Consider the following 22,869-nt stretch of genomic DNA (forward strand, 5'->3'; position numbering starts at 1 on the left):
CCCCGTAGGGTGGGGCGGGGGGGCCGCCATGGCGTCGGTGCCCGTTTACTGCCTGTGCCGGCTGCCCTACGACGTCACCCGCTTCATGATCGAGTGCGACGTGTGCCAGGACTGGTTCCACGGCAGGTGGGGACGGGGGACGCGGGGGACGCGGGGGACGCGGGGACACAGGGGCTTTGGGAGGGACACGGGGGCGTTGGGGACACGGGCTTTGGGGTTGGGGACACAGGGGCTTTGGGGGCACGGGGGCTTTGGGGATGGGGACACAGGGGCTTTGGGGGGGACACAGGGGCTTTGGGGACACAGGGGCTTTGGGGGCACAGGGGCTTTTTGGGGAGACACAAGAGCTTTGGAGCGGACACGGAGGCTTTGCTGAGGGGAACACCAAGGTTGAGGGGGACACAGGGGCTTTGGAGGGGACAGAGACGCTTTGAGGGAGGACACAAGGGCTTTACAGGGGACACTGGGTTTGGTAGGGGGGACACGAGGGCTTTGGAGGGGACGCTGGGGCTTTGGTGGAGGACACAAGAGCTTTGGGAGGGACGTGGGGGCTTTGGAGGGGACACAGGGACTTTGCTGAGGGGAACACCAGCGTGGAAGGGGACACTGGGGCTTTGGCGGGGGACACAAGGGCTCTAGAGGGGACACGGGCTTGGCAGGAGGGATACAAGGGCTTTGGGAGGGACCTGGGGGCTTTGTGGGGGGATACGAGAGTTTTGGCAGGGAGGACACAGGGGCTTTGTAGGGGGACACAAGGGCTTTGGGAGGGACGTGGGGGCTCTGGGGGGGACACAGGGACTTTGGCAGGGAGGACACGGGGACTTTGCTGAGGGGAAGACCAACGTGGAAGGGGACACAAGGGCTTTGGGGGGGACGTGGGGGCTCTGGGAGGGACATGGGGGCTCTGGGGGGACACGGTGTCTTTGCGTGGGTGTCCCTGACCTCTCCACGCGTTTCCCCCCGCAGCTGCGTGGGGGTGGAGGAGGACGCGGCGGCCGAGATCGACCTCTACCACTGCCCCAAGTGCCAGGAGCTGCACGGCCCCTCTGTCAGTGAGTGTCGGGGGCCCGGGGGCCGCGGGGGGCGACGCCGCCGCTGACCCGCGTCCCCGGCCCCGGCAGTGAAGCGGCGCCGCGGCCCGGCCAAGCCGCCCGAGTCCGAGCCCGGCCGCCCCATCCGCACCGGCAGCGCCCAGTTCGTGCGGGAGCTGCGGAGCCGGACGTTCCCCAGGTGAGGCTCGGACGGACACGGGGGGATATAGGGGATATAGGGGCCCCGTGGCAGCGCTGTGGCCTCCCCAGCGCCGACGAGGTGCTGCTGAAGCCGAGCGGGGCGCAGCTCACGGTGGAGTTCCTGGAGGAGAACAGCTTCAGCGTCCCCATCCTGGTGCTGCGCAAGGAGGGGCTGGGCATGACGCTGCCGCCGCCGTCCTTCGGCGCCCGCGACGTGGAGCTCTACGTGGGTGAGCGAGGGGCGGCCGCGGGGCCGCGGGGGGGACCCGCCGCCAGCGCTGCCGCCCGTCCCCGCCGCCGCAGGCCCCGACAAGGAGATCGACGTGATCGACGTGGCGCGCCAGGCCGACTGCCGCATGCGGCTGGGCGACTTCGTGGCCTATTTCTGCGGCGCCCGCCGCGACCGCGTCCTCAACGTCATCAGCCTGGAGTTCTCCGACACGCGGTGAGTCCCCGCGGCCGCCCGCGCGTCCCGGCGCGCCGGGGCCGTCCCGGCGGCTTCACCGCCGCCGCCGCCGCAGGTTGTCCAACCTGGTGGAGACGCCGCGCATCGTGCGCAAGCTCTCGTGGGTGGAGAACCTGTGGCCGGGCGAGTCGGTGTTCGAGCGGCCCAGCGTGCAGAAGTACTGCCTCATGAGCGCCCGCGACAGCTACACCGACTTCCACATCGACTTCGGCGGCACCTCCGTGTGGTACCACGTGCTGCGGGTGCGTCCGCGGGGCCGCCCCGCGCGTCCTGCCCGCCGCCCCCGGCTCCTCGCCCCGGCTCACGGCCTCCCGTCCCGCAGGGCGAGAAGATTTTCTACCTGGCCCGGCCCACGCCGGCCAACCTGGCCCTCTTCGAGGCCTGGAGCAGCTCCAGCAACCAGGGCGAGATGTTTTTCGGCGACCAGGTGGACCGGTGCTACCGCTGCCCCCTGCGCCAGGGCCAGACTCTCTTCATCCCCACCGGTAGAGATTCCCCTTTTGGGTGTTCTTGGGGTGCTGGTGGGGCCGGGGGCTCCTCACGGCCCCCCGTTTTGCTCCCCGGCAGGTTGGATCCACGCGGTGTTGACGCCCGTCGACTGTTTGGCTTTCGGGGGCAACTTCCTGCACAGCCTCAACATCGACATGCAGCTCAAGTGAGTGCCGGGCTGGGGGGACACGGACCCCCCGATTTGGACCCCCCCGGCCATGCTCCCTTGTGCCCCCCGGCCTTGCAGGGCCTACGAGATTGAGAAGCGCCTCAGCACCGCCGAGCTCTTCAAGTTCCCCAACTTCGAGACCATTTGCTGGTACGTGGGCAAGCACCTGCTGGACACGTTTCGAGGTGGGTCCTGGGGGGTCCCTGGGGTCCTCGGCTCCATCCTGGGGTGCTCTGCGCCGTCCCGGGGGTCCTGCGGTCCCCAGCCCCCTGCGGGGGGGTCCTCAGCCCCGTCCTGGGGGGTCACGGGTTCTTCTCGGGCGGGTCCATGGGGTTATTTGGAGGGTCCTCGAGTGTCTCAGCTCTGTCCTGGGGAACCTGGGGGTGGTTGGGGGGCTCCCAGCTGGGTCCAGGGGGCTCCTGGGGCAGCTCAGCCGCATCCAAGGGGGTCCTTGGGGGTCCTTATGTGGCCTGGGGCTGCTCAGCCGTATCCAAGGGGTCCTTGGGGGTCCTTATGTGGCCTGGGGCTGCTCAGCCGCATCCAAGGGGTCCTTGGGGGTCTTTATGTGGCCTGGGGCACCTCAGCATCATCCAAGGGGTCCTTGGGGGTCCTTATGTGACCCATGGGGGGGACAGGCTGCTGCTTGGGGGTCCCGGGGGTCTCAGCCTCCCCTGGGGGCACTGGGTGTCTCGGCCCCATTCCAGGGGCTCCCACCCTGCCGTTTCCGTGGGGATCCCGGGATCTTTGCGTGGGGGGGGTGGGTGTCGCAGCCCCTCCCGGCGGCCCCGGGCCACGGTGCGGTGTCCCCAGGGCTGCGGGAGAACCGCCGGCACCCCGTGGCCTACCTGGTGCACGGGGCCAAAGCGCTGACCACGGCCTTCCGCGCCTGGACCCGCAAGGAGGTGAGGCTGGGGGGGCTCTGGGGGGGCTCCGGGGCATTTTTGGCCCCATTTTGCCCCCATTTGCCCCCGATCTGTTGTTTCCCCCCCCCCCGCGCGCAGGTGCTGGCCGACCACGAGCACGAGATCCCCGAGACGGTGCGGCCGGGGCAGCTCATCAAGGAGCTGGCCAAGGAGATCCGCCTGGTGGAGGTGGGAGGTTGGGGGGCGCCGTGGGGCGGCTGGGGGGCGCAGGGGGGGCCCGTATTGAGGCCGCCCCCCCCTCGGGCAGGACATTTTCCAGCAGAGCGTGGCCAAGTCGGGGCCCCTGGGGCTGCCGCGGGGCCCCCCCGACGCTCTGGGCAGGAAGGGGGGCGCCCCCAAGGCCCCCCCCCACCTCGGCGCCGGCCCCCGGCGCCTCCGGCCGCTGGAGCCCAAGGAGCATCGGGGCCCCCTGCACGGCCCGGGGCCGTCGGAGGAGGACGACGACGACGAGGAGGAGGAGGAGGACGAGGAAGAGGAGGAGGAGGAGGAAGAGGAGGAGGAAGAGGTGCGTGTGTGAGGGGTGGGTTTTATTCAGTGCCGAGGTTGTTATGAGCCCCCCCGGGTGGTCCTGACCCCTCTTCCCAAATCCGTGCTGCAGCTGGAGATTCCCAGCTCGAGCCCGGAGGAGACGGAGGGCGACTCGGAGGCGCTGGAGGAGGAGCTGCCGCTCGCGCTGCCCAACGGCCGCAGCAGCCGGTGAGCCCGGGGAGGGGGCACGTTTTGGGGGGAGAACGGGGATATTTGGGAACGGGCAGCACGGGAAGGGGGGTGCCACAGGACTGACCCCCCCCCCCTTTTGTGTCCCCTGCCGCAGGCCCCGGCGGAGCCGCCTGGGGGGGCGGTGGCGGCCCCAGGCCCCCCCCTCGGCCTCCTGCTCCCCGCCAAGCCCCCCGGGCGCCGACCTGGACTCGGAGGAGGATCTGCAGATCGACGAGGCGCCGCCGCGCCGGCCGCCGCGCTGCCTCCCCCGTGAGCCCCGGCGGCCCCGGCCCGCCAAATCCCGCGGGATTCCCGTCCCCGGCCCGCCAAATCCCGCGGGGTCCCCGTCCCGCCGCATCCCGTGGGGTCTCCAGCCCCGTCCTGCTTCCCACCGAATCCCATGGGGTCCCCGTCCCGCGCTCAGCCGCATCCCGCGGGGTCCCCGTCCCGCCAAATTCTGCTGCGTCTCCCGTCCCCATCCTGCGCTCCGCCGAATCCCGCGGGATCCCCATCCTGGTCCCGCCGAATCCCGCAGGGTCCTCGTCCCTGTCCCGCGCTCTGCCACATCCCACGGGGTCCCCGTCCCCGTCCCGCCGCATCCCGCAGGATCCCCGTGCCCATCCCGCGCTCCGCCGCATCCCGCGGGGTCCCCGTCCCCGTCCCGCGGGCGGGAGGTCCCAGAGCGGCTCCCAAACCTCCCCCCGCTCCTCCTGGCGCCGTGGGGAGCAGGGGGGGGTCCCTGAGGGTCTCTTGTGCCCCCTCCCCACCCAGGGCTGCCCCGGAAGCTGCCGCGGGCCAAGCCCTGTTCCGACCCGAACCGCGTGCGGGAGCCGGGGGAGGTCGACTTCGACATCGAGGTAAGAGGCGAGGGGGGGTATTTTGGGGCGGGGGGGGTATTTTTTGGGGGGGAACAGGGGGTTCACAGCCACCATCTTGTTCTCCCTCCCTGGCTTTCCAGGAGGACTACACGACGGAGGAGGAGGACGGCGGGGCCGGCAGCGCGGCCGGCATCCTGGACCTGCTCAAGGCCAGTCGGCAAGTGGGAGGCTCCGAGTACCCCCCGCTCAGGTGAGGGGGGACCGGGACATGGGGGCGGCGGGGGGGGGCTCCGTCCAGGGGGTGACGCCTCCCGCCGCCCCCCAGCGAGGCCCCGGCCTCCCCCAGCACGCGGGAGGCCATCCAGGGGATGCTGCGCATGGCCAACCTGCCGGCCGGGGTCCCGGCGGCGCCGGGCTGGTGGGCGGCGGCGGAGCGGGGGGCCGCGGGCGCCTCCGGGGGCCCCCGCCGCGGCGCCCCCCCGCCCGCGCCCCGCAGCACCGACAGCGACGACGACGAGGGCAGCCCCGACGAGCACGACAGCCTGGGCGCCTGCTTCAAGGACGCCGAGTACAGTGAGTGCCGCGGCCCGGGGGGGGCTTCAGCTGCCCCTATGTATTTTAACCCCCCCCCGCCTCAGTTTACCCCTCGCTGGAGTCGGATGAAGACGACCCCGCGCTCAAGTCGCTGCCGAAGAGGAAGAAGGTGACGGACGACGCGCCCTGGAGCCCCAAAGGTCAGAGGAGGCCGCCCGGACGCCTGGGCCCCCTCTTGCTTTGCCATCCCCCCCCCTTTCTGGCCGTTGTTCACCTGGGGGGGTCCTTGTCCCCGCAGCCCGCGTCACCCCCACGCTGCCCCGGCAGAGCCGCCCCGTGCGCGAGGGCACCCGCGTGGCCTCGGTGGAGACGGGGCTGGCGGCCGCTGCCGCCAAGCTGGCCCAGCAGGTACCAGTGAGGATTTGGGGCAAAAACCGGGGCTTTTGGGGGTGGCCGGAGGCCCACGCGCTGCCCACGTCCTCCTCTGCTTCCCACTAGGAGCACCGCAAGCTGCAGCGGCGGAAGGGCCCGGCCAAGCGGCGCCCCGCCCAGCCCGGAGCCGGAGCCCGAGCCGGACCCGGAGCCGGACCCGGAGCCCGAGGTGGAAGCGGCGGCGTCTCCCGAGGCGGCCGAGCCCGAGGTGGGGGGCGCCGGGGCGGAGGCGGAGGCCCCGGCGGAGCCGCCCCCCTACCCGCCCAGCCTGGCCGACCACGAGTACACGGCGCGGCCGGGGCCGCCGGGCCGGGCGCCCACCCCCATGGCGCCCGGCGTCTTCCTGTCGGGGCCGCGGCGGGCGCCGCCGCCGCCGGGCGAGTGGGCGCCGGGCCGGGGGGGCGGCCGGGGGGAGGCGCCGCGCGGGCCCGGGGCCGCTGCCGGTGCCGGGACGGCGGCGGTGGCCGGGGGCGGCCGGCGGCCCCGCAAGGGCCTGGCCACGGCCAAGCAGCGCCTGGGCCGGATCCTCAAGATCCACCGCAACGGGAAGCTGCTGCTTTGAGCGCGGGGAGGGGCCTGCGGGGACACGCCCCCCTCCCGGACACGCCCCCTCGGCCACGCCCCCCGGTGCACCTGCGCTGTCCGCTGCGATGGGGGGGCCCTGCGTGGCCACGCCCCTCCCCGCGAGCCCCCGCCCCCTCGCGGCCACGCCCTCTGCTGCAAGGGCGGGGCGGCTCTGCGTGGCCACGCCCGTCTTCGTGAGGCCACGCCCTCCTCCCCACCCCCTCGGCGTCTCCCGTGAGGGCGGGGCAGCTGTGTGTAGCCCCGCCCCCCCACCTGGCAGCCGCGTGTGATTGGACGCTGCTGGAGCAAAGCGGCAGTTGAGGCCCCGCCCCACCGCGCCATTGGCTGACGGGAGGGGCGGAGCTTCCTCGGATTGGTCACCGGATTTTTTTTTTCTTTTAAGTCCGTTCCCTCGTTTTCAGGTTGATGGGGGGGGGGGCGTGGGAGGCTGCACCTCATTGGCTGAGGCGCCATGCTGGGCTCCGCCCCTTGTCTTAGGAGGCGGGCGAGGCCACGCCCCCTCCCAATTTTATATCGTTAGAATAATAAAAAAAAAAAAAGGAAAAAAAGTAACGCGTCTCCAGAATGTCACCTGACTTGCCCGGTCCGCTCCAGCTCTCGCGCGAAGGCGGTGTCAGTCTCGCGAGAAGTGCCCGCCGCACCGGGGTGGGGGAGGAGAAGGGGCGGGGCGCGCGTCTCGCGACATCTCCCACCCACCGCCAGCCCCGCCCCCTCCCCGCATCCTCCCGCGCGCAGTCCGGACTCTCGCGAGGCTTGCGGGGCTCCCGCGAGACGGAGCCCCTCCCCTCCGCGGCCGTTGTGTCCCGCCGCGGCCTCGCGAGATCTCCTGGCAGGTCTCGCGGGAGCCGCCCGCCCGCCGGTGAGTCCCGGGACGCCGCCGCTCCCGCGGGACGTGCTGCTTCCTCGGGCGGGGAGGGGGCGGGCGGAGGCCCCCGCGCCCGTCCCCGCGGCGTCTCCTCGCCCCGGCGATGCTGCCATGTGGGGGAGGGGGGGCGATGGAGTCGTTACCGGGGCGGGAGACGGGGGATGGAATTCTCGCGAGGTTTGCCCCACGCTCATGCTGCTGTGGGACATCCTCTCGCGAGACCCGGCGCGGCCTCTCTCTTCCCCCCCCCCGATGCGCCCGCCGTCGCGGGGCGGGGGGGAGCGAATGTCCCCCCCCCCCCCAAGTCACACACGCGCGCGCGCGCGCTCTCTTCTCGCGAGAACTCAGTCTGTCAGCCCGGCTTCTCGCGCGGCCGCCCCGCTACTCTCGCGAGATGGCGGCGCCCGCCCCGCCCCTCGCGCGCCGGCTCTCGCGGGAGCCGCGTTCTCGCGGGATTTCGGCGGGGCCGCGGCTCGGGGGCTCTGTGTAAGATGGCGGCGGCGGCGGCAGGAGGCGGCCGGCCCCGGCGCTGACCCCCCCCCCCCCCCGCCGCAATCTCCGCTCTTTCCCTCTCACCCCCTTCCCCTCCGCCGCCCCCCAGCAGGTACCGGGGGCGGGGAGGGGGGGCTCGGCCGGCGGGAGCGGCGGCGCGGCCGGGCTCGGGCCCCGCTCTGCCCCGGCGGGCGGTCCGGCCCCGTCACGCCGGGCCCGGGCGCGTCTCGTTTCCTCGCGGCCTCCCGGCTCCCCGCACCGAACGGCCGCCCGGGGCCCCCAGCTCTGCCCCGCTCCCGGGGGGGCGATCGTTGTTCCCGGGGCTGCCCCCCCGTTTTGGGGGCTCCTCCCGCCGTTGGCGGAGGGACTTGGGGGGTTGCGGCTCTTCCCTCCCCGTCCAGCCCCGGCGCCCGCGCCCGGCGGGGGCTCCCCGTTGGCGGGAGGGGGTTCGGCTCCTCCGGCCTCCCCCCGGCTGCTCGGGGGAGCCGCTGCCCCTCCGTACGTGTGCCCGGGGCTCTGCGCTCCCCTCCTTTCCCACAGCACGAGTTTTCTCGGCGTTTTGCGTTTTTGTTACGTGTGTTCGGGAAGGGCGTTTGCGCCCCAGAAACGCTACGTTTGGGTGGTTTCCGGGGGGGCTTTTATGAGTTTTTCGGTCGCGGGGGGGCGGAACGCGGGGCCGCGGCCTCACGGCGCCGCTTCCCCCGCAGCCCCCGCCGCTCTCCGCGTCGCCGCCCTGCGGCCATGGACTGGCTCTGATTCCCGGTAAGCGCCGGCCCCCTCCGCGTCCCGGCCCCCCTCCTCACCCTCCCGGTGGCCGCCGGGGCCGGCGGCGGGCGCGGGCCCCCCCCTTCCCCGGCCGCGTCCGTCCGTCCGTCCCTCCCCGCGTCGCGCGGCCGTTTTGCACATTCATTGTTCCCCGGCGGAGCCGCGACGTCATCGCCCGCTGCCTGACGGGACTCGCAGTCCCCGGCCCCACAATAGCGGGTCCCCCCCCCCCGCCGCCCCCCGGACGCCTGGGCCCTCAGCAGCCCCCCCCGCCCCCCCGCGCAGGCGCTGCGTGCGGACGAGCGAGCGAAGATGAAAGTGGACAGGACGAAACTGAAGAAAACCCCCACGGAGGCGGTGAGCGGGGAGGGGGGCGCGGGGGGGGGTCGGGGGGGGCGCCGCGGGGGCTGACGCGGTCCCCGTGTCCCCCCCCCCAGCCCGCAGACTGCAGGGCCCTCATTGAGAAGCTCAAGGGCTGCAGCGACGAGCAGCTCCTGGCCGAGCTGCAGCAGATCAAGACATGGAACATCGGGAAGGTGGGAGCTGCCCCCCCCCGGCCCCCCCGGGCTGCTCGTCCTTAGGGAACGTCGCGGTTTGGGGGTGGGGGGGCGCGCGGGGCCCCTCGTGGGGGCTTCATGGGGGCTCCCAACCTGCGCTGGGGACGGGCGCAATGTGGAGCCCCCCACCCAAAATGTGGCTGGTGCTTCTGGAGCGCCCGGGTCGGGAGGGCCCTTCTGTCGTTGAGGAAGAGCTGGAATGTTTTGGAATTTGTTTGGGAAGCGTTGGATGTAGGAAATTTTGGGTGAGGGGGATAGAATGTGGAGCTTTTTTCTGGACTTGGTTTGTGGTTACAGAACGGGGGGATGTTTTGGAATTCCCTTGGGCTCATTTGGCTGGGGAACCTTTCGGAATTCGTTTGGAACCGGCTTTTCCCTCCCTGGCACCTTGTGGGGCCGGGGGGAGCCCTGGGGAAGGGGAGCTGCAGGGAGCCCATGGGGCTGGGTTGGGGCACGGGGGGGGATCCCGCGCGCGCCCCCCGGGGCGGGCGCTGACGACGGGCGCGCGGCGGCCGCAGTGCGAGCTCTACCACTGGGTGGACCTGCTGGACCGCTTCGACGGCATCCTGGCCGAGGGCGGCCGCGCCGTGGAGGCCATGGCCTGGCTGCTGGCCTGCGACCGGCCCCAGCGGCAGCAGCTCAAGGCGCTGCTCCTGGCCGTGCTCAACTTCACGGCGCTGCTCATCGAGTACAGCTTCTCGCGGCACCTCTACAGCTCCATCGAGGTGGGCGCGGGCACCAGCGCAGGGGGGTCCCCGGCGCCGCCGCCGCCGTCCCCTCACGGCCGCTGTCCCCTTCCCGCAGCACCTGACGACGCTGCTGGCCTCGTCGGACATGCAGGTGGTGCTGGCCGTGCTCAACCTGCTCTACGTCTTCAGCAAACGCTCCAACTACATCACGCGCCTGGGCTCCGACAAGCGGGCGCCGCTGCTGTCCCGCCTGCAGCACCTGGCCGAGGTGAGCGGGGCCGGGGGGGTTTTGGGGTGCTGGGCGTTTTGGGGGGCACCCGCCGCCTTCATCGCCGCCCTCCTCCTCCTCCTCGCGCAGAGCTGGGGCGGCAAAGAGAACGGCTTCGGGCTGGCCGAGTGCTGCCGCGACCTGCACATGCTGGTGAGCGCCGCCGGCCCCCGTCCCCGTGGCCCCCCACCCCAATAAAGGGGTTCGGGGGGGCCCCGCTCACGCTGTCGCCCCCGCCGCGGCGCAGAAATACCCGCCGAGCGCCACCACGCTGCACTTCGAGTTCTACGCGGAGCCGGGCGCCGAGGTCAAGGTGGATAAACGGGTGAGTGCCGCCCTGGGCGCCGTCGCGACCGTCCCCCTCGTGCCACCCCCTCACGGCCGCTGTCCCCTGCCCTCCCGCAGGCCACCAGCACCACGTTGCACTACATCCACATCGAGCAGCTGGACAAGGTGGGTGCTGCTGTGGGTGGGGGGTCACGGGGGTGCTGTGGGGGGCAGGTGAGCGCTGAGATGAGCCCCCCACAACCACCGCAGATTTCGGAGAGCCCGTCGGAAATCATGGAGTCGCTCACCAAGATGTACAGCATCCCCAAGGACAAGCAGGCGAGTGGGGGCCGCCTCCCCGCGCGGGGGGCTGGGGCGGGGGGGCAGCTGCTGACCCCCCCCCGCTGTCCCCCCCCCGCAGATGCTGCTGTTCACGCACATCCGCCTGGCGCACGGCTTCTCCAACCACAAGAAGCGGCTGCAGGCGGTGCAGGCCCGGCTGCACGCCATCTCCATCCTGGGTACGGCCGCGGGGGCGCCCGGCGCGGCCCGGACCCCCTCCCCGTGCAGGGGGTGACCCCCCCGCCGCGCTTGTCCCCCGCAGTTTACTCCAACGCGCTGCAGGAGTCGGCCAACAGCATCCTGTACAACGGGCTCATCGAGGAGCTCGTGGACGTGCTGCAGATCACCGACAAGCAGCTCATGGTGGGGCCGGGGGCCGCGGCCCCGCGTGTCCCCTCCCGTGTCCCCAGGGTGCCCCCCCCTCACGGTGTCCCCCCCTGTTTGCAGGACATCAAGGCGGCCTCGCTGCGCACGCTCACCTCCATCGTGCACCTGGAGCGGACGCCCAAGCTGAGCAGCATCATCGACTGCACGGGCACCGCGTCCTACCACGGCTTCCTGCCCGTGCTCGTGCGCAACTGCATCCAGGCCATGATCGGTGCGTGCGGGGCAGCCGGGGGGGGTTTTGGGGGGGCAGCCATGCTGACACCCCCCCGGCCCCCCCAGACCCTTCCATGGAGCCCTACCCGCACCAGTTCGCCACCGCGCTCTTCTCCTTCCTCTACCACCTGGCCAGCTACGACGCGGGCGGCGAGGCCCTGGTGTCGTGCGGGATGATGGAGGCTCTGCTCAAGGTGCGCGGGGGACGCGGTGACCGGGGGGGGGTACAGGGGGGCCCCGCGGCTGCTCCACGGCCCCGCTCCTCCCGCTCCACAGGTGATCAAGTTCCTGGGGGACGAGCAGGACCAGATCACGTTCGTGACGCGGGCCGTGCGCGTCGTGGACCTCATTACCAACCTGGACATGGCCGCCTTCCAGTCGCACAGCGGCCTCTCCATCTTCATCTACCGCCTCGAGGTGGGCCCCCCCGTGCCCCCCGGCCCCCGTCCCGTCCCGCCGCGCGGGCGCTCACGGTCCCTTCCCGCAGCACGAGGTGGATCTGTGTCGCCGCGAGTGCCCCTTCGTCATCAAGCCCAAGGTGCAGCGCCCGGCGGCCGCCGCGGCCGCGCTGCCTGAGGGGGAGGACATGGAGACCGACATGGAGGGTGAGCGAACGGACCGGGGGGGCTTCGGCCCCGCTCGGGCGCCCCGCGCTGACCCGTTGTCCCCGTTGTCCCCACCCCGCAGTGACGGACGTGGCCATGGAGGGCAGTCCCGGCCCGTCCGGCTCCGAGCCGCGGCCGGAGGCGCCGCCGGAGCCGCGGGCGCCGGGGGCCGCCGTGCCCAGCACCAGCGCCGTGGCCGCAGGCAGCCCCCCGCCGCGCAGCGGTAGGTGCCAGCGCCGGGTGCCGGTGCCCGCCGCCCCCCGCGCGCCGCTCACGGGCCGCTGTGCCCCGCAGGAGTGCAGTGCATCCCGCAGCGCGCCGCCCTGCTCAAATCCATGCTCAACTTCCTGAAAAAAGCCATCCAGGACCCGGCCTTCTCCGACGGCATCCGGCACGGTGCGGGGGCGCGGGGGGCGGCGCGGGGCGGGGGGCAGCGCCGGGGCAGGAGGTGACGCTGCCGCCCGCCGTCCCCCGCAGTCATGGACGGCTCGCTGCCCACCTCGCTCAAGCACATCATCAGCAACGCTGAGTACTACGGGCCCTCGCTCTTCCTGCTGGGTGAGCGCGGCGGCGCGCGGCGGGGCCGGCGGCGATGGGGGCCGCGCGCTGCCCCCGCCCCCCTGCTCATTCCCCCCTGTCTCGTCCCGCTGCAGCGACGGAGGTGGTGACGGTGTTCGTGTTCCAGGAGCCCTCGCTGCTCTCCTCCCTGCAGGACAACGGCCTCACCGACGTCATGCTGCACGCGCTGCTCATCAAGGACGTGAGTGGGCCGGCGCCGCGGGCGGCCGGGTGCCGCGTGGCGCGCGGGGTCCTCACCGCCGCCCCCGCAGGTGCCGGCCACGCGGGAGGTGCTGGGCTCGCTGCCCAACGTGTTCAGCGCGCTGTGCCTCAACGCGCGCGGGCTGCAGTCCTTCGTGCAGTGCCAGCCCTTCGAGCGCCTCTTCAAGGTGCTGCTCTCGCCCGACTACCTCCCCGCCATGCGCCGCCGCCGCAGCTCCGACCCCCTGGGTGAGCCCCGCGCGCGCCCCCGGCCCCGCGCCGCCCCGCGTGGAGGGGCCCCGGCGTCCGAGCCCTCCTCCCGCTCCGCAGGGGACACCGCCTCCAACCTGGGCAGCGCCGTGGACGAGCTCATGCGGCACCAGCCCACGCTCAAGACGGACGCCACCACGGCCATCATCAAGGTGGGCGCCGCGGGGCGGCCCCGAGCGCCCCGTCACCCCCGGGCGCCCCGTCGCCCCCGGGCGCCCCGTCACCCCCCTATGCGCCCGCAGCTGCTGGAGGAGATCTGCAGCCTGGGCCGGGACCCCAAGTACATCTGCCAGAAGCCCTCGATGCAGAAGGCGGACGGCACCGCGGCCGCCCCGCCGCCCCGCTCGCCCCACGCCGCCGAGGAGGCCTCCAGCGAGGACGAGGAGGAGGAGGAGGTGCAGGCCATGCAGAGCTTCAGCGCCACGCAGCAGAGCGAGGCCGAGCCCAGCCAGCAGTGAGTGCGGCCCCGCGGCGGGGGGGACGGCGCGGGCCCCCCGCCGCCCCTCAGCACCCGTGTTCCTCGCAGGGTGGTGGGCACGGAGGAGCGCATCCCCATCCCGCTCATGGACTATATCCTCAACGTGGTGAGCGGGGCGCCGCGGCCGGGCCGGGGGCGCGCGGGGAGGGGGCCCCGTCGCCTTCTGATCCTTTTTGCTGTCTCCCACCCCCCGAAGATGAAGTTCGTGGAGTCCATCCTGAGCAACAACACGACGGACGACCATTGCCAGGAGTTCGTGGCGCAGCGGGGGCTGCGGCCCCTCGTCACCATCCTGGGGCTGCCCAACCTGCCCGTGGACTTCCCCACGTCGGCCGCGTGCCAGGCCGTGGCCGGGGTCTGCAAATCCATCCTGGTAGGAGGCTGGGGCTGGGGGGGCGAAGGGGACACCCCCCCCGTCTCCGCCGGTGCTGAGCGCCCTCCCCGCCGCGCAGACGCTGTCGCACGAGCCCAAGGTGCTGCAGGAGGGGCTGCTGCAGCTGGACGCGGTGCTGTCGGCGCTGGAGCCGCTGCACCGGCCCATCGAGGCGCCGGGGGGCTCGGTGCTGCTGCGCGAGCTGGCGGCCGCGGGCAGCGTGGCCGACGCGACGCTGTCGGCGCAGGCCACGCCGCTGCTGCACGCGCTCACCGCCGCGCACGCCTACATCATGATGTTCGTGCACACGTGCCGCGTGGGCCAGGTCGGTGGCACGGGGCGGCGCGCGGAGGGGGACGCCGGGGACCCGGGGCCTGACGGCGCCGCGTCCCCGCAGAGCGAGATCCGCGCCATCTCGGTGAACCAGTGGGGCTCGCAGCTGGGGCTCAGCGTGCTGGGGAAGCTCAGCCAGCTCTACTGCTCGCTGGTGTGGGAGAGCACCGTGCTGCTCTCGCTCTGCACCCCGAACAGGTACCGCGCCGGGCCGGGGGGGCTCTGCCCGCCCGTGGGGCGCCCCACTGACCCCCCTGCCCCACGGCAGCCTCCCCCCAGGCTGCGAGTTCGGGCAGGCCGACATGCAGAAGCTGGTGCCCAAGGAGGAGAAGGCGGCGCCCAGCCCGGTGCAGGGCGGCCGGAGAGCGGGTACGTTGGGTTGGGGGGCGCGATTTGCTGGGGGGGACCCCATGAGTGGGGGGTCCCCCCGCACTGACGGCCGCCGCGCAGAGGGCGACACGGAGGCGGCGGCTGCCGGGGGGGCCGCGGCCGAGCCCCCCGCGCAGGGGCTGCTGGAGGGGATGGGGCTGGACAGCGACGCGCTGGCCCCCATGGAGACGGATGAGCCGAGCGCCGCCGACGCCAAGGGCAAGGCCAAGATCACCCCGGCCATGGCCGCCCGCATCAAGCAGATCAAGCCGCTGCTCTCGGGTGAGCGCCGGGGCCGCGGGCGCCGTCGCGGCGGCGCGCGGAGCTCGGGCAGCGCCGCGGGATGCACCCGCTGCCCCCGTCTCCCCCGCAGCCTCCTCGCGCCTGGGCCGCGCGCTGGCCGAGCTCTTCGGGCTGCTCGTCAAGCTCTGCGTGGGCTCCCCGGTGCGGCAGCGGCGCAGCCACCACGCGGCCAGCGCCGCCCCCGCGCCCACGCCGGCCGCCCGCGCCACCGCCTCGGCGCTCACCAAGCTGCTCACCAAGGGGCTCAGCTGGCAGCCGCCCCCCTACACCCCCACACCCCGCTTCCGGTCAGCGCGGGGGCGGGGCCAAGGGCGGGGGGGCGGAGCTATGGTGCCTGGGGCGGGGCCAAGGCTTTTGAGGGTGGGGCCTAGGGTGTGGGGGCGGAGCCAGGGCCTTAAAGGATTGGGTCAGGGTGCCTGGGGCGGGGCCAAGGCCTTAAAGGATGGGGCCATGGTCCTGGAGGCGGGGCCAAGGGCGTGGCCAAGGGTGCAGGGGCGGAGCTATGGTGCCTGGGCGGGGCCAAGGCCTTTGAGGGTGGTGCCTAGGGTGTGGGGGTGGAGCCAGGGCCTTAAAGGGTTGGGCCAGGGTGCCTGGGGCAGGGCCAAGGTCTTTAAGGGTGGGGCTAGGGTGTCTGGGGCGGGGCCAAGGCCTTTGGGGGTGGGGCCTGGGGCGGGGCCAAGGGCTCAGAGTGAAGCTGGGGTAGCTGGGGGTGGGGCCTGGAGGTGGGGCCAAAGGTTCTGGGGGTGGGGCCAAGTGGCTCAGCGTGAGGCTAAGGGGGTGGGCCCATGGGGGTTTTGGGCTGGGGGCGGGGCCAAGGAATTTTTGGGAGGGGCTTAGTATTCTGAGTCTGCATGGGGGCCTGAGGGCAGGGCCAGGGGCGGGGCCTCCTGAAGAGGCGGGGTCCGAGGGGCGGGGCCTGACACCAGGGCGGGGCTGCCGCTCCGTCCCCCCCCCCTTGCAGCCTGACGTTCTTCATCTGCTCCGTGGGCTTCACGTCGCCGATGCTGTTTGACGAGCGCAAGTTCCCCTATCACCTCATGCTGCAGAAGTTCCTGTGCTCCGGCGGCCACAACGCGCTCTTCGAGTGAGCCCCGGGACCCCCCGGGACCCCCAGGGACCCCGCGGGGCTCTCCCCACTCCCCCAGGAGGTCCCAGGACCCCACAGGGCACTCCCCGCTCCCCCAGGGGGTCCCGGGGCTCCCCTGATTCCCCTGGACCCCGTGGGGCTCTCCTCCTTCCCCAGGGGGTCCCAGGACCCCCCGAGACCCCGCGGGGCTCTCCCCGCTTCCCCAGGGGGTCCCAGGGCTCCCCCAAGGCACCCAGGAACCCCCTGTTATTCCTAGGATGGAGCCCCTGCCAAACCCAAGGCCACACACGAAAGCGAGGGGCTTTCTGGACCCCGAATCTCCCCCCACACCGTTTTCTCCCCCGCTTTTTTCCAGGACCTTCAACTGGGCGCTGTCCATGGGCGGGAAGGTGCCGGTGGCCGAGGGGCTGGAGCACCCCGAGCTGCCCGACGGCACCGGCGAGTTCCTGGACGCGTGGCTCATGCTGGTGGAGAAGATGGTGAATCCCAGCACGGTGCTGGAGTCGCCCCACGCGCTGCCCGCCAAGGCGCCCGCGCCCGGGCAGCCCCACTTCAGCGCCCTGCGCTTCCTCGTCGTCACCCAGAAGGTGCCCGCGGCCGCGGGGGACGCGCGGGGGACCCTGGGGACGCTGGGGCGATGTGGAGGCGTGAGGGGACGCAGAGGGGACTCTGGGGACACTGGGGCAATGGGAAGGCATGAGAAGACACAGTGGGGACACTGGGGCGATGCGGAGGTGTGAGGGGATGTGGAGGGGACCTTGGGGACATTGGGGTGGTGGGGAGGCACGAGGGGACGCAGAGGGGACCCTGGGGACACTGGGACAATGGGGAGGCGTGAGGGGGCGCGGAGGAGACCCTGGGGACCCTGGGGTGATGCAGAGGGGACGCAGAGGGGACCCTGGGGATGCTGGGGCAATGGGGAGGTGGGAGAGGACGCAGAGGGGACTGCGGGGACACTGGGGCGATGCAGAGGCGCAAAGGGACATGGAGGGGACGCTGGGGCGATCCAGAGGTGTGAGGGGACGTAGGAGAGACCCTGGGGGTGCTGGGGAGATGCGAAGGTGCGAGGGGACCTTGGGGACGCTGGGGCTATGCGAAGGCACGGGGGGACGCGGAGGGGATGGTGGGGACACTGGGGCGATGCGGAGGGGACCGTGGGGACGCTGGGGTGATGTGGAGGCGGGAGGGGAGCCTGAGGGGACCCTGGGGACGCTGGGACGATGTGGAGGTGCGAGGGGACGTGGAAGGGACAGCGGCAGGTGGGGGCAGACAGGAAGGGACTTGGGGCACCGTGGGGCTGGGTGAGGGCAGGAAGGGGGTTGTGGCAGCGCGGGGGACGCGGGGGGACACGGGGGGCCCTCACGGCCGCCCCCGCCCGCAGGCCGCCTTCACGTGCATCAAGCAGCTGTGGAACCGGCGGCCGCTCAAGGTGTACGGGGGCCGCATGGCCGAGTCCATGCTGGCCATCCTGTGCCACATCCTGCGCGGGGAGCCCCTCATCCGCGAGCGCCTGGGCCGCGAGCGCGAGGGGCCGCGCGCCGACGAGGAGCCCGGCGCCCCCGACGACGGCGGCGGCGGCGGCGGCCCCCGCCGCGAGCCCCAGGTCAACCAGCAGCAGCTGCAGCAGGTGGGGGCGGCGCGGGGGGCCACGGGGGCCGCGGTGGCGACGCCGGCGGCCGCTGACGCCTCCATCGTCTGCTCCGCAGCTCATGGACATGGGCTTCACGCGGGAGCACGCCATGGAGGCCCTGCTCAACACCAACACCATGGAGCAGGCCACCGAGTACCTGCTCACGCACCCGCCGCCGCTCATGGGCGGCGTCGTCCGGGTAAGCGGCGGCGCCGCGGCGCGGGCGCCGAGGCCGGCGCGGGGCCTTCCTCCTCATCGGCGTCCTCGCCAGGACCTGAGCATGTCGGAGGAGGACCAGATGATGAGGGCCATCGCCATGTCGCTGGGCCAGGACATCCCCATGGAGCAGCGCGCCGAGTCCCCCGAGGTGACGCACGGGCAAGAGCCAGGGGAGCGGGAGGGCCCGGCGGGGCCTGGAGCCTCCGCTGGGCCTGGGACGAGGCCCTTGTGTCCCCGGTCACCGCGTCCCATGTCACCGCGGTCCCCGCTGCTCCTGCAGTGTCCTTTGCCACAGCCCCCATGTCCCCAACTGCTTCTATTGCGGCTGTTACCGTTGTCACTCTGTCTAGCACTATCACTGCCCCGTTCCTCATTGTCACCACCCCGTTTTCCTGTGTCGCTGTCACCACCCTGTTCTTCTCTGCCACCGTCACCCTGTCCCCCCCGTGACGGGCACCGCGTCCTGTGCCACCACAGCCCCCGCTGTTCTGCAGTGTCCTCTGTCATGGTCCCCGTGTCCCCGACTGCTTCCATCGCGTCTCTCACGTTGTCACCTTGTCCAGCAGTATCAGTACCCTGTTCTCCATTGTCACCACTCTGTTCTCTTGTGTCACCGTCACCACCCTGTTCTTTTATGCCACCGTCACCCTGTCCCCCCCGTGACGGCCGCCGCGTCCCCCGCGCAGGAGGCGGCGTGTCGCAAGGAGGAGGAGGAGCGGCGCGCGCGCGAGCGGCAGGAGGAGGAGGAGGCCAAGTGCCTGGAGAAGTTCGAGGGCGCGGAGCCGCTGGAGCCCGCCGAGCTCCTGGCCTTCACGGACTCCATGCTGCCCGGCTGCTCCCAGCTGCTGGACGAGCTGCCCGACACCGTGTACCGCGTGTGCGACCTCATCATGACGGCCGTCAAGCGCAACGGGGCCGCCTACCGCGACTCCATCCTCAAGCAGGTGGTCAAGCAGGTGAGGCCGGGGGGACGGCGGCGGGGACCTCGGGGCCCCGGCGTCCGGGCGGCCCTCACGCCCGCCCCTCTCGGCCCAGGTGTGGGAGGCGGCCGACGTGCTCATCAAGGCGGCGCTGCCGCTCACCACCAGCGACACCAAGACGGTCTCCGAGTGGATCAGCCAAATGGCCACCCTGCCCCAGGCCTCCAACCTGGCCACCCGCATCCTGCTGCTCACGCTGCTCTTCGAGGTGAGCCCGGCGGCCTCCTCTTCCTCCTCCTCCTCCTCGAGGGAGGACGGGCCCTGGCGCGCGGGCACCGCGGCACCGCTCACCGCAGCCCCCTGACCCGCGCAGGAGCTGAAGCTGCCGTGCGCCCGCGTCGTGGAGTCCAGCTGCGTCCTGGACGTGCTCATCAAGCTGCTCGAGGTGGTGCAGCCCTGTCTGCAGGCCGCCAAGGAGCACAAGGAGGTGCAGACGCCCAAGTAAGGAGGTGGGGGGGACGCGTGTGCCGCCCCCCCGGCACCCGCTGACCCCCGTCACTGCCCTGTCCCCAGGTGGATCACCCCCGTGTTGCTGCTCATCGACTTCTACGAGAAAACGGCCGTGTCGTCCAAGCGCCGGGCGCAGATGAACAAGGTGGGTGGTTGGGGGGCGCGGGGGTGGCCGTGGCGGGGGCCACCCCGTGGTGGGGCTGACCCTCTCTGCCTGTCCCTGTCAGTACCTCCAGGCCAACGGGAACAACTGGCGGTGGTTCGATGACCGCTCGGGGCGCTGGTGCAGCTACAGCGCGAGCAACAACAGCACCATCGACGCGGCGTGGCGCGCGGGCGAGAGCAGCGTGCGCTTCACGGCCGGGCGCCGCCGCTACACCGTGCAGTTCACCACCATGGTGCAGGTACGGGGGGCCGCCCCGCGCCGCCGCGCGCGTCCCCCCAACCCCGGCCCTCGCCCAGCGCCGTCGCTCTCGTCCCGCAGGTCAACGAGGAGACCGGCAACCGGCGGCCCGTGATGCTGACGCTGCTGCGGGTGCCCCGCGCCGCCAAAGGCACCAAGGAGGGCGGCGGAGAGGCCGAGCGGGCGCCGGACGAGGGCCGCGAGCCCGAGGGCCGCGCCAAGGAGGAGAGCGGCGCCGCCGCGACGGCAGGTACCGACGGGGCCGCGGCGGCAGGTACCGAATGGCCCGCGGCGACGGCGGCACCCCCTGCCCGCCCGGGGCCGCCCGGTGCCCACGTTGTCCCCGCAGAGCCGTCGGAGGAGGCGGCGGGCGGCGAGGAGGCGGCGGAGGAGGCGGCGGAGGCGCCGGTGCGCGGGCTGGCCGAGGAGGCCGTGCCGGCCGTGCTGCGCGCCTGCGTGAGCATGCTGGGGGTGCCGGTGGACCCCGACACGCTGCACGCCACGCTGCGCCTCTGCCTGCGCCTCACGCGCCACCACAAGCACGCGCTGCTCTTCGCCGAGCTGCGCAGCACCCGCACCATCCTCGGCCTCACGCAGAGCTCCGGCTTCACCGGCTTCACGCCGCTCGTCACCCTGCTCTTCCGGCACATCATCGAGGACCCCTGCACCCTGCGGCACACCATGGAGAAGGTGCCCGCCCGGGACGGGGATGTGGGAGTCGGGGGGGTTGGGAGGCACCGGGAGGGGAGGCCGGGCAGCTGCGGGCACCGGGATGGGGGGTTTGGGAGCCGGGGGGTTAGGGAGGCACCGGGAGGGGAGGCCGGGCCGCTGCGGGCACCGGGATGGGGGGTTTGGGAACCGGGGGGTTAGGGAGGCACCGGGAGGGGAGGCCGGGCAGCTGCGGGCACCGGGATGGGGGGTTTGGGAACCAGGGGTGCTGGAAGCTCTGGGATTGGGGGGAAGAGGGAGCTGGGCAGAGTGGGATAAGGGGTAAATGGGGACACAGATTGGGTGCTGGGTGGCCTGGGGACAAGGGGATGGGTGGGGGGCACTGGGGTGGGAACGAGGATCTGGGGAGCAGGACAGGGATGTGGGGGGCCCTGGGATACCAGGAAAAGGAGGCACTGGGGATGCTGGGCCGAGGCGGGACGCGGGTGGAGGGATGGGGGCACCGGGAGCAGGGCCGGGGTCCTCGCGGGGGACGATCCCGGCGCCCGCTGACGTCGGGGGCTCCGCGCAGGTCGTGCGCTCGGCGGCCACGAGCGGCGCGGGCAGCACCACGTCCGGGGTGGTGTCGGGCAGCCTGGGCTCCCGCGAGATCAACTACATCCTGCGCGTGCTGGGCCCCGCCGCCTGCCGCAGCCCCCAGGTCTTCGCCGAGGTGGCGGCCGCCTGCATCCGCATCGCGCTGCCCGCGCCCCGCGGCTCCGGCACCGGTGAGCGCCGGCCCCGCGCCCGCGGCGGGGACACGCACGGTGGCGACGGCGGCGGCAGCGCTAACGTGTCCGTCCCGGTGGCAGCCTCGGACGACGAGTTTGAGAACCTGCGCATCAAGGGCCCCAACGCGGTGCAGCTGGTGAAGACGACGCCGGTGAAGGCGGCGGCGCTGCCCGTCATCCCCGAGCCCATCAAGGACGTCATCTACGACATGCTCAATGCGCTGGCGGCCTACCACGCGCCCGAGGAGGGTAGGGGACCCTGCCGGCGCCGGGGGGACGCCCGCGGAGCCCCGTGCGTCCCTTGACGCGCGTGTCCCCCCTCGCGGCGCAGGGGACAAGGCGGAGGCGAAGGCGGCGGCGCCCAGCGAGGTGAGCCAGCTGCTCTCGGACATCGGCGACGACATGTACCAGCAGTACCGCAGCCTCACGCGCCAGCCCGGCGACTTCGAGGCCCCCGCCGGCTTCGCCCTCAACGTCAGTGGGGAGGCTTTGGGGCGGGGGGGGCGGCCCTCGGGGCCCCCCCGGCGCCGCCCCCGACCCGCCGTCTCCCCCAGGCCCAGGTCTTCGCCGCGGACGGAGCTGCCGCGGAGACGCCGCCGACCGGGACCCCCCAGGGGGAAGGTAGCTCCCTGGGACGGCCCCGGGGTCTTCCCCGTGTCCTCGAGTCCCAGAGCTGCTTCTTGGCACCCCGACGTTTGCGCGTTCCGTCCTCCTGCACCCCATGCTGTGTCCTTGCATCCCCTCCTGCATCCCGCCCCTCGGTGCCCCATCCCCCTGCCCAGTCCTCTCGCGTGTCCCATGTCCCCGTTCTGCGTCCCCGTGTCCCCAGGCTGCCTCCAACCCTCCCGCTGTCCCCCACGTCCCCTGCCCTGCGTTCCCGGCCTGCACGTTCCTGTCCCCCGTGCTCGGGCCCCGCCGCCCTGACCCCCCGGTGCCGCCCGCAGCCGCCAGCCCCGAGGAGGGTCGCGAGGGCCGCAAGGACAAGGAGGGCGAGCGGGCGGCGGAGGAGCGGCAGCGGGCCAAGGGCTCCAAGCCGCTCATGCCCACGTCCACCATCCTGCGGCTGCTGGCCGAGCTCGTGCGCTCCTACGTGGGCATCGCCGCCCTCATCGCCAACTACAGCTACACCGTGGGCCAGTCGGAGCTCATCAAGGAGGTGAGGCCGGGGGCGCTGCCGGTGGCCGCGGCGGCGGCGGCGTCACCCCTCGGCACCACGGTGGCCCCGCTCTGCTCCCGCAGGACTGCAGCGTGCTGGCCTTCGTGCTGGACCACCTGCTGCCGCACACGCAGAACGCCGAGGACAAGGACACGCCGGCGCTGGCCCGGCTCTTCCTGGCCAGCCTGGCTGCGGCGGGCAGCGGCACGGACGCCCAGGTGGCCCTGGTCAACGAGGTGAAGGCGGCGCTGGGCCGGGCCCTGGCCATGGCCGAGAGCACCGAGAAGCACGCGAGGTGAGCGGCGGCGTCCGGGGGGCGGCCGGCACCGTCCCCTCGTCCCCCGGTGACGCCGTCCCCGCCGCCCTCGCCGCAGGCTGCAGGCCGTCATGTGCATCATCAGCACCATCATGGAGTCGTGCCCGTCCACGTCGAGCTTCTACAGCAGCGCCGCCAAGACGCAGCACAACGGCATGAACAACATCATCCGCCTGTTCCTCAAGAAGGGGCTGGTGAACGACCTGGCGCGGGTGCCCCACAGCCTCGACCTCTCCAGGTGAGGCCCGGCGGGGAGGCGCGAGGCCGGCGGGGTGCCCGGGCGCCGGGGTCCCAGCCCGCGCCGTCCCCGTCGTCCCTCCTGCCGCCCCGCGCAGCCCCAACATGGCCAACACGGTGAACGCGGCGCTGAAGCCCCTGGAGACGCTGTCGCGCATCGTGAACCAGCCCAGCGGCCTCTTCGGCACCAAGGGCTCGTCCAGCAAGAGCAAGGGCGAGGGGGCCGGGGGCCCCCGCGAGGCCGGCGCCGCCCCCCCCGACGGAGGTACC

General features: G+C 72.9%; 2 protein-coding genes across 2 annotated transcripts in view; both read left to right on the plus strand.

Moving 5' to 3' along the window:
• Positions 1-6,324, plus strand: LOC104572838 (histone lysine demethylase PHF8-like). The gene is given in 21 exon segments (XM_088521519.1): positions 1-126; positions 967-1,052; positions 1,122-1,230; positions 1,302-1,462; positions 1,536-1,677; positions 1,754-1,940; positions 2,021-2,183; positions 2,266-2,353; positions 2,435-2,541; positions 3,167-3,258; positions 3,358-3,447; positions 3,527-3,784; positions 3,878-3,975; positions 4,094-4,248; positions 4,750-4,835; positions 4,937-5,046; positions 5,122-5,369; positions 5,435-5,530; positions 5,629-5,738; positions 5,829-5,873; positions 5,875-6,324. Coding segments are annotated over 21 exon segments (2,979 nt in total). The 5' UTR covers positions 1-28.
• Positions 6,325-8,411: 2,087 nt separating this feature from the next.
• HUWE1 (HECT, UBA and WWE domain containing E3 ubiquitin protein ligase 1) overlaps positions 8,412-22,869 on the plus strand; it is a 29,152-nt gene continuing 14,694 nt past the window's right edge. The window contains exons 1-49 of the mRNA XM_088521522.1: positions 8,412-8,466; positions 8,755-8,826; positions 8,907-9,005; positions 9,545-9,751; positions 9,831-9,983; positions 10,074-10,136; positions 10,231-10,308; positions 10,389-10,436; positions 10,521-10,589; positions 10,672-10,771; positions 10,855-10,955; positions 11,040-11,190; positions 11,259-11,386; positions 11,469-11,609; positions 11,680-11,797; positions 11,880-12,020; positions 12,092-12,193; positions 12,275-12,355; positions 12,451-12,557; positions 12,628-12,805; positions 12,887-12,978; positions 13,069-13,280; positions 13,353-13,410; positions 13,501-13,677; positions 13,757-14,002; positions 14,075-14,208; positions 14,279-14,379; positions 14,461-14,661; positions 14,753-14,969; positions 15,644-15,766; positions 16,125-16,356; positions 17,151-17,396; positions 17,476-17,598; positions 17,671-17,766; positions 18,305-18,574; positions 18,654-18,806; positions 18,912-19,039; positions 19,112-19,193; positions 19,276-19,452; positions 19,533-19,715; positions 19,803-20,141; positions 20,692-20,887; positions 20,972-21,139; positions 21,222-21,364; positions 21,445-21,511; positions 21,835-22,046; positions 22,130-22,341; positions 22,421-22,600; positions 22,698-22,864. Of these exons, the coding sequence (XP_088377648.1) occupies positions 8,782-8,826; positions 8,907-9,005; positions 9,545-9,751; positions 9,831-9,983; positions 10,074-10,136; positions 10,231-10,308; positions 10,389-10,436; positions 10,521-10,589; positions 10,672-10,771; positions 10,855-10,955; positions 11,040-11,190; positions 11,259-11,386; positions 11,469-11,609; positions 11,680-11,797; positions 11,880-12,020; positions 12,092-12,193; positions 12,275-12,355; positions 12,451-12,557; positions 12,628-12,805; positions 12,887-12,978; positions 13,069-13,280; positions 13,353-13,410; positions 13,501-13,677; positions 13,757-14,002; positions 14,075-14,208; positions 14,279-14,379; positions 14,461-14,661; positions 14,753-14,969; positions 15,644-15,766; positions 16,125-16,356; positions 17,151-17,396; positions 17,476-17,598; positions 17,671-17,766; positions 18,305-18,574; positions 18,654-18,806; positions 18,912-19,039; positions 19,112-19,193; positions 19,276-19,452; positions 19,533-19,715; positions 19,803-20,141; positions 20,692-20,887; positions 20,972-21,139; positions 21,222-21,364; positions 21,445-21,511; positions 21,835-22,046; positions 22,130-22,341; positions 22,421-22,600; positions 22,698-22,864 (7,045 nt within the window). The 5' untranslated portion in view covers positions 8,412-8,466; positions 8,755-8,781. The remainder of the gene's footprint in view (positions 8,467-8,754; positions 8,827-8,906; positions 9,006-9,544; positions 9,752-9,830; positions 9,984-10,073; positions 10,137-10,230; positions 10,309-10,388; positions 10,437-10,520; positions 10,590-10,671; positions 10,772-10,854; positions 10,956-11,039; positions 11,191-11,258; positions 11,387-11,468; positions 11,610-11,679; positions 11,798-11,879; positions 12,021-12,091; positions 12,194-12,274; positions 12,356-12,450; positions 12,558-12,627; positions 12,806-12,886; positions 12,979-13,068; positions 13,281-13,352; positions 13,411-13,500; positions 13,678-13,756; positions 14,003-14,074; positions 14,209-14,278; positions 14,380-14,460; positions 14,662-14,752; positions 14,970-15,643; positions 15,767-16,124; positions 16,357-17,150; positions 17,397-17,475; positions 17,599-17,670; positions 17,767-18,304; positions 18,575-18,653; positions 18,807-18,911; positions 19,040-19,111; positions 19,194-19,275; positions 19,453-19,532; positions 19,716-19,802; positions 20,142-20,691; positions 20,888-20,971; positions 21,140-21,221; positions 21,365-21,444; positions 21,512-21,834; positions 22,047-22,129; positions 22,342-22,420; positions 22,601-22,697; positions 22,865-22,869) is intronic.

The sequence above is a fragment of the Tinamus guttatus genome, unplaced genomic scaffold (assembly GCF_059628265.1).
Source record: "Tinamus guttatus ecotype Peru unplaced genomic scaffold, ASM5962826v1 Tinamus_guttatus_pri_ptg000124l, whole genome shotgun sequence".
Lineage (NCBI taxonomy): Eukaryota > Metazoa > Chordata > Aves > Tinamiformes > Tinamidae > Tinamus > Tinamus guttatus.